This window comes from Ailuropoda melanoleuca, chromosome 7 (assembly GCF_002007445.2).
Source record: "Ailuropoda melanoleuca isolate Jingjing chromosome 7, ASM200744v2, whole genome shotgun sequence".
Lineage (NCBI taxonomy): Eukaryota > Metazoa > Chordata > Mammalia > Carnivora > Ursidae > Ailuropoda > Ailuropoda melanoleuca.
The window spans coordinates 7778831-7795139 of NC_048224.1; the positions used below are offsets into that span (position 1 = coordinate 7778831).

Sequence of the window (16309 nt, forward strand, 5' to 3'; positions counted from 1 at the left end):
AAACTAAGTCTACCTGAGAAAATTTTTATTATCACCTTTCAAAAACATTTTGGTTTATTTTCAATGAAAACAACCGGATCAGATTATTTTGGGAGGTAGAAGGCATGTGTGGTGAGTTTGGATTTCTGTGTGCGTTTTGTTTTGTTTTTGTTGGTTTATTCTTAGAGCACGCTTTTACCCAAGTGAAAGGTACAAATAAAATTCTTCTGATAACAAAATATTAGAAATTCTTCTTTGCACAAGTTCTATGTCATGAGGAAAAACCACAAACTACTCCTAAAACAATGTCAAATTCTATATATTCAGGTTTGGAAGCAACAAAACTATGAAGACAGCCAAGTTATAAAAGCCCATTTTCGGATCTGGAACAACTTCTGAACGTAAAGAGGGTATTCGGCATACGTTATATTGAAGGAAAAATCCTACTTTCATTATTTCCTCATTCTTGGAATCCAATAAAAACCTTATGGAATAAAAACTCGTTTGCAAAGAATCCTTCACTGAGCACATAACCAACCACCGCCATAACCCTCCTTTTTTAAAGTAATGAGAGTTGATAAACTAGAATCAGAGTACAGAAATTCTTACATTTTCTTGTGCATTTTAAAAGAATGATGAAGCGGGTTTTCGGCTTTTAAGCACCAATGACTTTAAGCACCTGAACAGCGCACAACTGAAATCCATGCACGGTCGTTTTTTTAAAAAACACCAAGAAAAATAAAAATGGCAGTGGTTGGGTAAATACGGATGACGCCCGTATAGAAATATTTGCCACCGTGAAGGGCCTCCACAGAATCACATCTTGTCCTGATCACACCTGCCTGCCAGAACAAATTAGGCAGCTGACCAATCATGGGGTGTTTATCTATACAGTGGTACCTTTGTTCTCCAACAATGTTAGATTGCAAACGTCTTGGAGCACATATTTACCTGGAGGATTCTTGCCAGGATCATTGTGGCTTGGACTTCCTGATTGTCCAGAATCTATAAAGAAATCACAGAAAATGTTTTCTTTTTAATTTGTTTTGAACGAATTTCACAATCCTCTGAAGGACTTAAAAAAAAAAAATTAAGATGCAACAATGAAGCTGAGTGTTTAAATAAAGTATACTTTCCCAAGTCTTTCAGCAGCAACACTTTATTTATCAAGCTAGATGAATGTCCATACATATTTCTATGCCAAAGGAAAAGAAAAAAGTAGAGATCTATCATATTTTCAGGATGGAGCAAGGCTTTTTTGAAACAAAAGGTCTGGCTACAAAGCCACTAAAGGTGGTTTGGAGGTTGGGTCTGTCAGTAGCACTATGAAATAAAGCAAATACATCCCCTAAAAATGCAATCCAAGTGTAATTAAACATGCTTTTAAGAACCTGAAAATGTTTTTATTTGATGAGTGAAATACACAGAAATGAGAGTCCGTTTTTCTAGGATTTCACGTGCATACACACATATCCACTCCTATAATCTCCCAACCTACTGGATCCGGGCCCAGATTCATCTGCATCCCATAATAGCAATCGATTTGCAAACACCAAGAAAAGCATAAATTGCTAGGTAGAAACTAACATAGCCTTGTGGAGAGCAAATTGTTGGATCAATTTAATTTCCATCTGTGATAGACAGACTGCAGATAAGGAGAAAAAGATCAATGTAGTATATCTGAATTTCCTACCCCACGTTATTTTTCATTGATGCTTTCTGTAGAAAGCAACGGAGAGGCTATACTACAGTTAGGCAACACGCCTTTCCCAGCTAATCTAACACTGCTGTGTTTTGCTCATTCCTCTTTCCTCTACGTCCCCTCTGCAGTTATCTGTGTCATTTGCCCCATATTATTATACACTTACTTGGAGGTTGCTTTGTAATCTTCTTTTATTGGTGCTAGTATTTAAGTTTTGTCTCCCCAACTAAATTGCATGCTCCTTAGCAGAGGCAGAGATTCTGTCTACTTCTTTTGTGTCTTCCTCAGTGTGCTGTTCATGGCTGTGAATGCACCAGGCTTTCAGTAAATGCCGGAGGAATGGAAGGCTCAGATTCAACAGCCTCCTTTGCCTGCCTAGGAAAGGCAATTTTGAACCTGACAGCGACTTTCAACAAAATTTGATAGGTGGCCATAGATAAGTCTCTTCCCTGAAACCTTGCCATGGTGCCTAAGCCAAGACAGGAATCCAGTCTCATTTAAGCAGAAAAATCTTATGCTGGTTTTTTCAGCAGGGTTATTAAGCTCTTCCATGTAAGTGATTAGCATACTGCAATCGCTGCTTCTACCGTTAAATGCAAGGGGATCTCGTTAGTCTCTTTCTGTATAGAACCTGGTTATTTCTGCACTTTGCCTCATGCCAGCTAACCAGATTTAATGCTGAGATCAGAATTCTACCTCTTCATCCTATTTCCTTTGTCTTTTTTTTTTTCTCTGAAATAGCTTTCATGAAATCTTCGCAAGTATATTTAGTGATTCCCACGTTATCCTCCAACGGATTTCTGAGTTCTCAAAACAGAAGTAAAGAAACCGGTGGTCCCTACTCCTGCAGCCTGAGTTCGGTTAGTGTGTCCTGTAGACAGTCGTGGAGTTGAGAATTCTCTAAAATGCTTGTCCTTCATCTCTCATGAATTTGCTTGCTTTTTCTGGAATTGAGGCAAGACTCCGTGACTTATAACTCAGAAGGTCAATCTTTCTCTTTCTACATTCCTATAAAAGATGGTATAACATTGGCCACTTTCCAGGCATGGAGTATGATAGTTACATAAAAATGATAAATGACATTATTTTGCTACAGCTTCAGCTATTTCTGCCTCGACAAATGTCCTTCAATACTGACACTACGTTCCAGTGTAATTTCTCAAGTGACTCTCAGATATTGAGGAGTCCCTACTTATTATTATTATTAACATACCCACTGAACAGAGAGCTTCTTCATATTCTCTTTTTCCTTCTAAAGTTACTTCACACTTACGGGGGTCTAGACATGCATCCCTCAAGGTGGCTAATGCCACCTTCCTGATGACACAACGTGAGGCATGTTGAGGCTGTCCTCAGGGGACAGAGATTGTAAACTCTCCATGAGCCTTGCATGTTTACTTAAATCAATTTCAAAAGGGCACCAAAGAACTCCTTCCCAACATCTGGCTGCTAAAACTTGGGTCAATTAAAGAATGAATGTCTCTTCTATTCCTAAGAAAGTATTCAGCTAGAACAATGTCACCCCCTGTTACCACAACATCCCATTGGGAAACCCTATTCTTTTCTGCTGCAAATTACCCTTTCCCCCATTTCCAACAACTGCACACCAACTTCTTCATTTGAAAACAATATAATTACTAAAAAAAAACCAAAACAACAACCACAAGTATTTGAGGGAAAACTGAAGTAGACAGTACGTTTGAGTCACACACTTGCTTTTAATAAGAATTCCACTTTCTAAAATGATCTGGCATTTGCTGGCACACAATGGCAGCTTTTCCCTCATATTCCAAAGTTTGTGCGTTTTCATGAAGTAAAATAGCATATACTAGATCCCAGCACATAGAAGAGGGCCCCCTCAGGGAGGGAGCAAGGTAGCATTGACTTTTCAGACTGTAAATTCTAACATTATAATCTACTCTTAACTCTTATGGCTCCTTATACCGGTCACTTAATTCCAACTGCTAGAAAAGGAAGTAACCAGGGAGGCATAGTTGGCAGAGAAACCAAAATGAACTGTTATTGTGGTTAACTTCAGAGCAGGAATTACTCAGACCACATCTAAAACCCTTCCCATTCACCACCCAGGTCACATTACTCTACACCCAAAGGTTTTCTTCAACCACTTCCATCATCCGTTCCAGTCCTGTGTGTGTCCATGTGTACTTAATATGTTATCATGAATTCTAGCTCTGTTCCTCACTAGGAGAGTGATTTTGTGCAAAATTACTTAACTCTTAGAGCCTTGTGGTCTTGATTTTTACAACTGGAATACTGTCTACCTTGTAGAATTGTTGCAAAGCTTTTATTATATAAACCATCATGCACTGGTCAGACACATCTGATACAATCAGTAAATGAAAGATATCAAACACAGAGCTCACATTCAAAGAATGATTAATATTTTTAACGGACTAACTCTCTGGAAGAAAGGGAGAAAGAGAATGTGACTAAAATTTTGCCCATCCTATGGCAAGCATCTAAAATGATCTGTGTGGACAGGGCACCTGGGGGGCTCAGTCGGTTGAGTGTCTGCCTTCAGTTCAGGTCATGATCCCAGGGTCCTGGGATCGAGCCCCGCCTCTGGCTCCCTGCTCAGCGGGGAGTCTGTTTCTCCCTCTGCCTGTGGCTCTCTCTGCTTGTGCTCTCTCTCTCTCTCTCTGTGTGTCAAATAAATAAATAAAATCTTTTAAAAATATATATATATAAAAAAAAGATCTGTGGTAAATCGCCTGAACATGAAGGAGTGTGTGCCCAGTGAGAATTCCTACGTAAAAGCTGTCGTTCCCCTCTGCCCTCAAGGGAGAGAGCACTGCCACTGCAAGGCTCTCAGGGCTCTCACGCTCAAAAGGCAGGAGATACCAGCCATCTGATGAAGATTACCTTCCAGAAGACTGAAGTCTGTGAGGAACAAGGCTGGTAAGAATAGGGGTGTGAGTTGCCCAGCACACTGGGTCTTGAGTCTAGAACAATCTGGATGCAGTGGAGAGAAAGAGAGAGGAGCAGAACTTGAAGGCAGCACACCTAAACCAGGCCTCCATTATACCGTCCACATTTTATTTTCTCTTCCTTGATCTCAACCTAGATCTACATTTCTGACTTCACTGGACATAATGTAGAACAGAAATAGTTTGTACCACGTTCTTATAAAAATCTCTTCTTACCCCATTCTTTATGTTTTAAAAGTGTGAATTAAACATATACGTCTTCCTCTTGGAAGAAGATAGTTAATTAAGCCATTTCTAAGTTACCACGTTTTAAACTCAATCTATTCCTCCTCCTCCAGGAATAAGAAAATGTTCACATCCCCACATGACCCTCACCAACTCTTCTTCAATCCTTTTGTGTACTCCCTTTTAAAAAGCAGCCAGCCTTCTATGGTAATATCTAAACTTTACCTGAAGAATGGCCGGTTTCCCTCATGACCCAGCTTTATGAAAGATCCCGGGATATTTAAGTGACCTAAATCGCTTGTCCAAAGTTACATGCAACTATTAAAACACATGTTCTCTACATGGGCTACGCATTCAGACACACTGCCTTTGAGAGGTTATGATGCAATCTTAAAATCACGTACAGCCAAGTGATCATTCAGTAGATTAAGTGTTTCTGGGAACTTGACCTTCCGCTAACTGCCCTCCTCCTTCCTACCATTTACCAATACATTCAAAACCTTTTTCAAAAATTTTCAAACCCCATAGCTTTTCTTTCTCTCTAAGGTGGAAACAATTATCATTAAAATCTATACAGTAATCAACGCTTTAAAAAGAGGACAACTCTGAATCAAATTTAATCTGGATTCTCTCTGCTACACGAAGAGAATTCTAATGTTTTACTAATGATCTAGCGGAAGTCCAATAAAATGTTTGTTAAATAGGTAAGATAATAAACAAATAATAACCGCTTAAATGTTTGTTACTGAGTACTAACTTTCTGAGGTAGGTGAACTCAATTATCTGATGGGGGCAGACCAGCCAAACTGAAAGTCTTTTGAAAGTCACTACTGTAAACATCACTTAGATGTGAATCAGTAAGATTCATGGAACACCTTCTATATTCCAGTTGCTGATGTTGGGGACATAATAGGTTCTCAATAAATTCTTATTAAATTTACAATTAATTTATAACAGTGACCTTTTAAAATACTGTTTTAAGAAGAATAATACACATTCTATGCCCTTTAGAGCTCAGACGCTGCCCAAAAAGAGAAATAAATGTACAAATAAAATATAATACACTGTGATAGGTGTTATTAATGAGTATGTATCAGGATCAGCAGGCAGTTGGTTCTTCCTAGGAAGGAAGGGCAAGCGTCTGTCGTAGAAGGTGTCAGAGGGAAGGGACCTTAGGAACAGGGTCCTGAAAAATGAACAGACCTCATATGATGGTAGTACAGAATTCCACTCTGCTTCCAGGGTGATCTTTTTAAAACCCCAAACTGATGAAGCTACTTCACTGCTAAAGCCCTGACACGTATTCCAAGTACTCAGAGGAAAATCTCCAAATTTTTTAGTATGCCATTCCAGACACCTCTGGTCTTTACCAGACACTCCCAGGTCATATATTAGCCTTCTGACGCCTCTAAGTCTTTGCACATTCTGGCCCCCCTTTTTTTCCCTCCCCAAAGTCCTCCACGTTGAAGTCATCCCTTTTTAAGATTCTGAAATACATGAAGGCAGGGATGCTGACCTATTTAGCCCTACAGCCCTAATCTTCGATATAGTGCCTGACATTCGGTTGAGTACAATAAATGAGTAGGGAACAACTGGTCTATAAAAGTACAGAAGTGTACAAAGAAGAAAGACTAGGCATGCCTCTCGGTGCAGAAACATACATTAGAAGTCATACAGAAACATCTCTTGTGGCAAAAAACAAAAAAAAGGAGGGTGTGGAAGGGCTAGGCGTACTAGTCCTGGCCTAATGTTAAGGCTCAGTTCCGCTTCCCTTACCTCTGGAAGGAATATTTAGAAATGGGAGGCGGTAGATAAGAGAGACTATTTTGAGTCAGAAATTAATTTTTGGGTCTTTCCTCCAAAGGGAAGAAATGTTGGGTGAGGGTCCAGAAACAGGTCCCCGGTTTGCAAGCAGGAGGCCAAGAAGCTTTTAATGACCTTAATACATAAGCTGTCTTTCTACTCTTAGATGAAACCTATTTCAGGAATTCATTTTATTTTCTGGCACCATGACTGGAGTATCAACAGAAAAACTAAATTTGAGAGGCATGATTTTAATTTACAGTCATGTCGGTGCAAAGAAGCGAATGAAGAAGGTAATTCGTCAGGTCCCTTCCAGCTCTAAAATTCTATGATTCTATAACAATACGGCTTTTATATCAAAGGATATCAGAAGAGTAAATGAAACCCACACTGTAACCTGTTAACCTACAGATAGCCTCTTGCTAGAACTAAAATTAGTCATCATGTGATAAAGGGCCCCTTTGTCATATTCTTCTGCTTTAAGCAGGTAAAGAAATAGCCCATTGTCAACTAAAGAATACCACGAGATTTTTTTTTTTTTAAAGACTTGGAATGGCCCTCTTCTTTCTCTCCTAAACATTAATTACCAACATACTAAAATAGTATATTTTTACAAATTAAATATATAACATTCCAGAAAGAATCACTTGAGAAAGAGAGAAGTCAAGATGTAAGGACCAAGCAAAACCCTAAGGGAAGGGAGACAAATGTATGCCTTTTATAACAGGGACACACAAAAATAAGACAAACCACGCACCTTTGTAGAGGGGAGGGGAGAAAACTATTCTCCTAGGGCAAACTTCTCTCATCCTCTTCCACCTCCCTCCGCTCCAGCGCTGTGCCTCAGTCTTGGCAGTTTACTCTCCACAATGACTGCTTCCCTGGGAGTTACCGTGACTTAGCTTCATATAATTGCAATTCTGATTACATAATTCACCGTATTTTTCTCCAGCAAAGTTAAAATGCTCTACGGCTTCAGTTTTAATAGAGGACTGCTTCGTCAATTGGGGTGACACAAAACTATAGTTTTACAAAATTTTTTCCTCTATTAAGTGTTTATTAGAATAACACACACACACACACACAAAGAACGTAGGAAAACCAAGTGCTTTCCTCGTCTCTCGTAAGCACGTAAATATGTAGGAAAATGCCTGCTCATTCTCTCAATCTCCTCCTCCCCTGTCTCTCTCTCTAGCTTCTGTCTCTCTCTCTTCTCAATAGGACATTCCATTCTATGGCATCCGCTTCGTTGCAGAACTTGGTTAATCACCTACCCATAGAAAGCATTTACTCTGTCACTTTGTTAATGGAGTCCTTGATATGTTTCTGCTGAATCTGTGCCCCCTTCCCTAAACCCAGGTCTGAGTATGAAGAGAAATCAAACCTCCCTGAATACGTCTGGCAGAAGCAAAATCATAGTCAGGAAACATGGCTTCCTCCGTATTCTTAATCATGCTTTTTAATCTATATTATTCCCCATCTAAAGGCCCATACCTTTGGATCTTCCTTTTTATCGGCTCACACAGAATTTTAAATATCTGTTGAATACAACAAAGCTCATAGTTTTAAAAGAGGTTGCTGTGTTGAGGGTCCTTACAGATAAATTAACTTAACCAAAGAAAATATAAAATGAGAGCACAGACATGTAATCTACCCTCTATTTCTTATTCCTACACATTCCACTAGTTCTATTTTTAAACTTTCTTTTAAAAGCTACTTTTTTTTGGCTTAACAGAGTGATCAGGTTCAAAGCATCATATCTCGAGGATTAAAATAAGGATTTATTTGGGCTCAAGACCAAAATTTGTCCATAGGGAATTAGCCAAATGACAGAGGCCACTGAAATTTAAAGAAAAAAAAAAATCACATGCCCATATGAGAGAAAATTAAACCTGTTCACAGGAGGGGGCTATTGACCAGTGTAGACACGAACACCCTTGCACAAAAAGTGTTAAACCTGCCAATATCTCTGACCAGAGGTTCGCACCACTTCATTAACTAGCACCAAAACCTCACAAATGACAGCAGGGATAATCGTATCTGACCTTTCTGGCCTAAGATTAAGTTCAATGACTCTTTACTGATCCAGGGATTGAGTGAACCAAAGGTCACAACCAGGATCCGCTATACTTCTTGCTTTCTAAGCCTTTACCCTATAGAATGCAAAGACACCATACTGATCATTGTCAAGATTGCTAAGTTTCTACAGTGTGTTTTCAATTAAGTAAATAAAATGTGGTAATTAAATCAAGATTGCGTAATATGTTTTTGATTTGTAATCTCATTTAAATTAATTAACTGACTCAATCCTTGTTTAGTTTTTAAACTGGCCTAGTTAGGGAAAGAGTCCCTGGGAGCAAATCCAGTTTTCTATCTTTAAAAACAAGGCAAAGCAATCTGGCATACTTAAAAAAATTTTTTTAATGCACCAGGAAAATATAAATACAGAGGCAAGGGTGTTAGTGTAGTGGAGGGAGGAGTTTTATGGCATGATTTTGACTAAAAAAATAGTTCTCGCACTAGAGAGAAATAAACCAAGACATTATTTATTCAAAACATTTCTTTTCCAATTTTATGAAGATTGCATGTTTGTTGGAAGCAAAACATCTCCAGCTGTATTTTAAGTTTCTGAAGAGAGTTGTAAGATTTATAATCTTTCATAAATGCTGCCCATATCTCATAATATTAGATGAACACGCCACTGCGTACTTTAAGGAACAATTGGCCAATTCGTTTTGCCATCTGAAAACAATGAAGTCCTTTCCAAAGCCCAGCCAGATCCAGTAGGAAAAGATGAGATGAATGTTCTGTCTTTCCCATCTGGGAGACATTGTGGATTTCAGCTAGTCTATGTAATATACTTTTTTTTTTTTCTTGGAAACCAAGAAACCTGCATTTTATAGTAAGGTATGTAGTGCAAAGAGACTGTTGGTGAAATATGAATCTGAAAATGAAAACCAGAATGTCATCAGACCCAAGAAAATAATTATGGGGGCAAATTGAAAAAAATCAATGCAAAATTTCAATATAAACCAAATGCAATGTTTATGATCATATTAGTCTTACATTTGCTCTTAAAAGGAAAGCACAGAAAAATAAATGTTCTCATACCTCCAAAACCCCGAATAGAACTTGTTCCACTGTCTGACATAGTGACTTACTTAGCTGTTTTATTTTGTCCTGGGGTCTTCATGGATTAGTCTAAATCCCACACGTGCCACAGCCCTGTGGACACATGGCCCCTTTGTGCTATGCCGTTCCATGTATTTCTCCAAAACTTCTCATCATACTGTATATCTAGATTAAAACCAGATACAAGACTTTCTAATATTTCGTTGGCAATTTCTTCTCAGGGAGCAGGCTGTGTTTTCTCCGAACTGTCTGGAGAGTCAGAACGCCTGGGTCCCATTCAGTAACTGCCAACCACTTGTTCTCTGACCCTGAGCAAACCACTGAAGCCTCAATCAGTTTTCATGTTGCCCAATCACTTAACACTGGATAAGAAAAAGGTACGAGTTTTTAGCCTTAGTCATTTACAACAAAAACAAGAGGGGGAAAAATAACTTCAAACAGCAGTGAAAATATGTACAAGTATTTGTGAAGAAAGGCTAGCGTATTTTTTTAAATATACTTTGAGGTCTAATTTCCCACTTTCACTCCTCCCCGCAAAAACCCACCTAATTGGTCCTCCTCTGTTTTCACTCCACATTTCCCTTTTAAAACACTAACAGCACTGGAAAGTAAAGGGCTCGATTAGTGTCCAGCCTATTTCCTATGTTATAAAATCCACGGGGTCAAGAGACATGGAAATATTTTTTTTTAAAGATTTTTACTTATTTATTTGAGAGAGAGACAGAGAATGAGCAGGGGATGGAGCAGAGGCAAAGGGAGAAGCAGACTCCCCACTGAGCAGGGAGCCTGACAAGGCGGGACTCAACCCCAGGACCCTGAGATCAAGACCTGAGCCCAAGGCAGACGCTTAACTGACTGAGCCACCCAGGTGCCCAAGATACACGGAAGTCTTATTCACTATTTAGCATAATACCTGGCATATTAGGAAGTGCTCAGTCAACATTTCTTGAATAAATGACCACTATTCTACAAAAGAGGGCTGCTTTTGTAAAACGGGCTGCTCTAACTTAAGCCATTTTTCATCTTCCTCAAATTATAATTAATTACCAGTAATGCCAATCATAGCTATTACTTGTCTGACGATTATCTACACATATTCTGTTTTTTAAGAACCTCTGTACAAATACAAATTTAGCAACTGATTCAGTCATGGACCAAAAAGTCATATTCTTATTTGAAAAGTGCTCATTTGATCATAGGCATGAGTTCCTAAAAAGAAAATTTTTACTTAAATAGACTTCTCCATGATGCCAGGTGAAAGATACGTTGCCAAATCATTCAACTATTTACGTTTAAATCATCATATGCGTTTACAGAAAAGAAATTGAATGGGTTTTTGTATACCTTATTGGTTACATATGATGAATAACAAGGCTGTGCTTTATTATTAAATCATGGCTCTTAAGTCTGTGGTGATATACTCACACAAAAATAAATGTATGTATTTAATACAGAGGTGCCCAGTAATAAGCAGAAAAACAGGGTAAGACAAAAATAATATACCTCCTACCACAGGAAGGCAGATCTGCGTGTTAGACATTCAGTACTGCTATTGTTTATAAAATAACTTTATCATAAAATTGGAGGAAAAAATGAGAGAAGTCACTTGATGAAACAGGAAGTGTGTTGATGTGGCAGAGAGTGGAGCGGTATTCAATGTCCTAACAGTTCCCTGATAAATGGTTCAAAGAAGTTCTGTCCCCATGTTTTCAGGGCAAAAGCTAATTTACCAGGAATAAGACTACTTGAACAATACATCATGTGAGTGAACATTTTAAAAAAAAAGGATAAAATAAGGAAACAAATGAGGAGATAGTAATTTCCTCCTGCCAATTAAAATTGTGCATGAGAGGAATGTCACTCGATTTTATTGATAAAATAAAAACAAACCAAAAAAGCTGGTCTAATATGATTTTTTTTTTTTTTGAGAGGGAGAGAGAGAAGTGGGCATGTGGAGGCACAGAGGCAGAAGGAGAGGAATCCCAAGCAGGCTCCATGCCTGATGCAGGGCTCGATCTCACAACCCTGAGATCATGACCTGAGCTGAAATCAGGAGTCGGGATGCTCAACCGACTGAGTCATCCAGGTGCCCCTGATTTTACCTTTTTTTTTCCCAAGGGGAGGGTTAAGATTATTCTAATAAGTAGAATAATATGTTTCAAAGAACTCTGAAAAGTTTATAACCCAAGAGAAACAAGAAGATTTGTTATAATCTGATGTGGCAATATTCTTTCAAATGTCATTGTAAAAGGAAAGTTAAAAATACAGGTAATTTTAACCAAAAATAATAAAGAGCTTATTACAGAAGCCTACCATGGAATCCACTGTTCATGACTATGGTTATTTGAGAAATAAGAAAAAAACGATGTGAGGTATGTCCACTTGCTATATATCCATTTTACAGAAGGGAATCAAGACTATGAAGGTGCAGAGTCGTGTACCATGTGTTCAAAATTCCTTCCATTTTGTCATTTTGCTCAGTTTATCCTTAACAGAGATTCAAATGACTCCTTATGATTAAAAATCTCTAAGCTAAGTCTAAAGAGTATGAAAAAGAACCAGTTTCTGCATAATGTCCCATCCATATGTCTTAACCTTGAATGGTATCAAACCTATGTAATTTTATACATCAAATGCCTTCCAGATGTGACAAAACTTTAACAGAGACCAACTTCAAGTTTTTTACTGCAGACTCATCTCCAATGCTCATAGAGATTATTTTTACTGCACATACATTACACATGGCTAATGTTCAATTTTGCAAATTGATTATTATGCTGTCATTTCAAAACTGGCATTTCATTCCCATCAAAAAACAAAGTATGCTGCATACCGAGCCTGCAAAGAAGTCACAAAAGAACCAAGAAACCACATCATCATTTGCAAGTTGTAGGCAGTGTTTGATGACAAGGGCAGCTGAACTTCCCTTGACCATTCTCAGTACATGCAGAAGATGAACGAGGGGAAGGTGAGGTCATCTATGATTCTTTGTCAGAGCTAACTGCCAACAGAACGATTGAGACTGTCACCTGTAGTTTTTGGTTTTCAAGATTTGTTCTAATTACAGAAGATCAAATTCTTCCTGACATTTAAAGGAGGTTAAAATCTGAGAATTAACCGATATATATATATATGTGTATATATCATACAAATAATAAACTACATTTTTTAGTAGGATAAAAAAATTAGTAATTCGATGCCAGTAAGAAAAACTACTGTGATAAGCCTTTCAATAACATCGTGCAAACACAATCCCTCTCCTGAAATGAATGCTTTGAACCTTACCTCAATTCCATCTCTCCACCCAACCTCAAAAATCAGAATTGCCAAGTAGTGGTAACTTGTCCTCAGAGCCACCTCTCACTCTTTTCCTGCAAACTACAAAACTACATTCCCCAGCTCTGTTAACACCTGGCTTTGGGCTAGGTCCAACCAATGGGGAACACAGGTGGGAGTTCGGGAAATCGGAGGACAAGAAGAAAGGAGAGGGGAAGTGTTTCTTCTCTTTGCTTTGACAGGTCTCTCCAAGTGGTGGCCAGGAATCCTTCCTAGCTTCCACTGAATGCATCCCTCTCTCTGTGATCTCCACTCCCCTCAGATAGCTGTGGCTCAAGTACTCTGGTAACACCAACTTCTCCCCTTATGCCTCCAGCCCAAGTTGGGGTAATGAGTTCCTGCCGGTGCTTATGTCTGGGTAACCTCACCACCCAGTTGGCTTCGTACCTGTTCTAACATCATTGTAACTGTCACCCCCCACCCTGCCCTCATAAAAGTCTTTCTATTAGACTCTGGTAGAAACTCTATTTTCCTGGACCATGACAGATATATATGCTTGTAGAAGTTTGACATATTCATCACTCTAAAATATATGTCAGGTAACAGAGTTAACATTATTAGACAGATTAAATATAATACCATTTAGAATTTAATAAATTTCAAGTAGTTGTTATGATTCTCATAAAAAAAGGTGAGAAAGCACTGTCACCATTCAGTACTAAGTATGAAATCTTATATCCCAAAGTCTTTTGAAATGCATGGTACTGACATATAAAGATAATCAAGTTAAAAAAAAAAAAAGACTAATTACTTAGATTTTCAATGCCAAGCTCTAAATATATCTCCTCCAAGATATCTGATAATCCCACCCACCATCCAGGTTTACTATTTCTCCTTTTTACCACCTCATAGTTAGTCTCTCTATCCAACAAGTTACATGATACCTGGGTTTTTTTCCTGGGTAAATGACCTTTCTACAAACATGGCTGTCTCCTCCTTGACTGGATCAACAGAGTCTGATTATTTTTATAAAATACTGTACATTTATTTATATCTCATGACACAAACAACTTTGAATTGCTTATCACTTGTCTGAATAGCTAACAATATCACGTAGGGATAATCAGATTGCCCTAAATATACACCGATATACGTCAACTAAAGAATAATACATATTTGAAAAGAGAAATAATTTCAACAATACTGTTTCCTCTAAGAAATCGTTCCCAAGACCTCATTTGACATCCTGCATTTTCGCGATGGCAAATTCATTTAATTAGAATAGACAGAAGTATTTTCTTCTATCAGAACTCTAATTTATGACACTTTACTAGAATACTCCACGAATAGGAGACAACATAAAAATACTGAGGAACGTATGCATAAGGAAGTCTATGAACTCACGGTGCCAAAACTTTAGAATCACAAATGCAAATGATATGGACTGACTGGATGTTTCACAGTGTGCTTGATAAGAGCCCCATTAGAGGGAAGTGACACCAAAGAAAACATAGAACATCAATTCAATGGCATTTTTTTCTGATGACACTTTAACAGATGACACTGGTGGTAGGTGGGCACATGCAGCTACTAGGACTAGACGGTGTTACGTGTCCCTGTGTTTCCTTTCCATCATTTTGAACTCTCCTGCCCACTTCTCCAAGCTTTACTTTCATGTCTTCCCTACCTTATTGCCCCAGTTTCTGATAGCAAGCACCAAACAGCTTGTGGAGATTGTATCGACTAAAAATCACTGTTTACCTGAATTTTTAAACCTGAGCCTCAAATCTATTTTAGTCAACCTATGTCAATTCAGGCAACATTTACAAATTTAACTCAACATCTATTTATTGAAAAACGAAAATGGGTTATAGTCTAAATAGGCATAAAGTGATCACAGGGGAAGTATGCCATACTTTCCACTTTTTGCGCTTCCTCTCCCTTCCCTTTGATTTCCAACAAGAAAATTATAGTGCGATGAACTATGACGGAAGACATGCTGCACAGACATTAAAAATCAGAGGAATAATGCTGCCACCACAAGATAGAAACAGTGGTTCAGTGTATCTGGTAATGGGGGTGACAGGCAGGAAGCATAATGCCAGATAGAAATGGACTGTAGGGGCGCCTGGGTGGCACAGCGGTTAAGCGTCTGCCTTTGGCTCAGGGCGTGATCCCGGTGTTATGGGATCAAGCCCCACATCAGGCTCTTCCGCTATGAGCCTGCTTCTTCCTCTCCCACTCCCCCTGCTTGTGTTCCCTCTCTCACTGGCTGTCTCTATCTCTGTCGAATAAATAAATAAAATCTTTAAAAAAAAAAAAAAGAAATGGACTCTAAACTTTAACCAGTTTTTTACTGTGCGTATCTTATTCTAAACATAAACTTTAATTACAAGTTGCAGTCCAAAAAAAGGCAATAAGAAAATATCACCAGTTCTTTCAATGTACTCTATTACGTGGATTCTATGATTTAAGAACCGTCACAGGAATATATACCTCAGTTAAAGCCAAGACACAACAAATGAGATTGAATTGTTTACATTATCCTAAACAGATATACGTGGCGCAGAAATTGGTTTAAAGAGGCACCCTCCTAGAAAGAGGCTGATAGAGATTAGGAGAGACGACCAATCTCCACCTTCAAACAATATATTTCAAGATTTGGTCGGAAGCCAATAAACACAAAATCTCCATCCACTTACACATGGCACAGCAGATAAATGCAACAAAATAACAGGGAAATCGTTTATAGGTAAATTCTTTTTTTAATACCAGACGGAGATGGGTTGTACCACCTCAACACAGCTTTCTCCACCCATCCCCAGGCCGAGGGGTTAAATCTCAAAGTGTGAGGTGGCCTGCAAGTCCCAGTGTGATGTGCCTGGCCCAGAGGGAAACTGTGTTCTCCTAGGCCTGCTCAAGCCTTGGCGTGTCGGCTGAGGGTGCCAAGGCACGTATAGGAGCTGCGGATTGTGGGTCTCTTTGCCTCAAGAATTGGACTGAAACCATTCATTTACTTCATAGTAAAAGCGGCTGGAAGAGGTGAAGGACATCTGGCGCGACTGACCGAGGCAGAAGCGGAACAGGGCAAGGTCTGATGGTACAGTCTCCATCCCCGACCTGCACAGCTTGGTCACATTCTTCTGCCTGCGACATGGTTTGAGAAATGAAATAAAGAGCCACAGCTCCTTATGAGAAAATTATGCTTGTCTTTCTACATCTGATTGACAGAATATTAGATTTT

The 16309-nt window shown here is 38.7% G+C and overlaps 1 protein-coding gene across 8 annotated transcripts in view; it reads right to left on the reverse strand.

The window, feature by feature from the left end:
• NFIB (nuclear factor I B) overlaps positions 1-16309 on the reverse strand; it is a 223083-nt gene that overhangs the window by 99502 nt on the left and 107272 nt on the right. For all 8 annotated transcript variants that reach the window (XM_034663899.1, XM_034663903.1, XM_034663906.1 and 5 more), the window contains one exon: positions 931-984. In XM_034663899.1, the coding sequence (XP_034519790.1) occupies positions 931-984 (54 nt within the window). The remainder of the gene's footprint in view (positions 1-930; positions 985-16309) is intronic.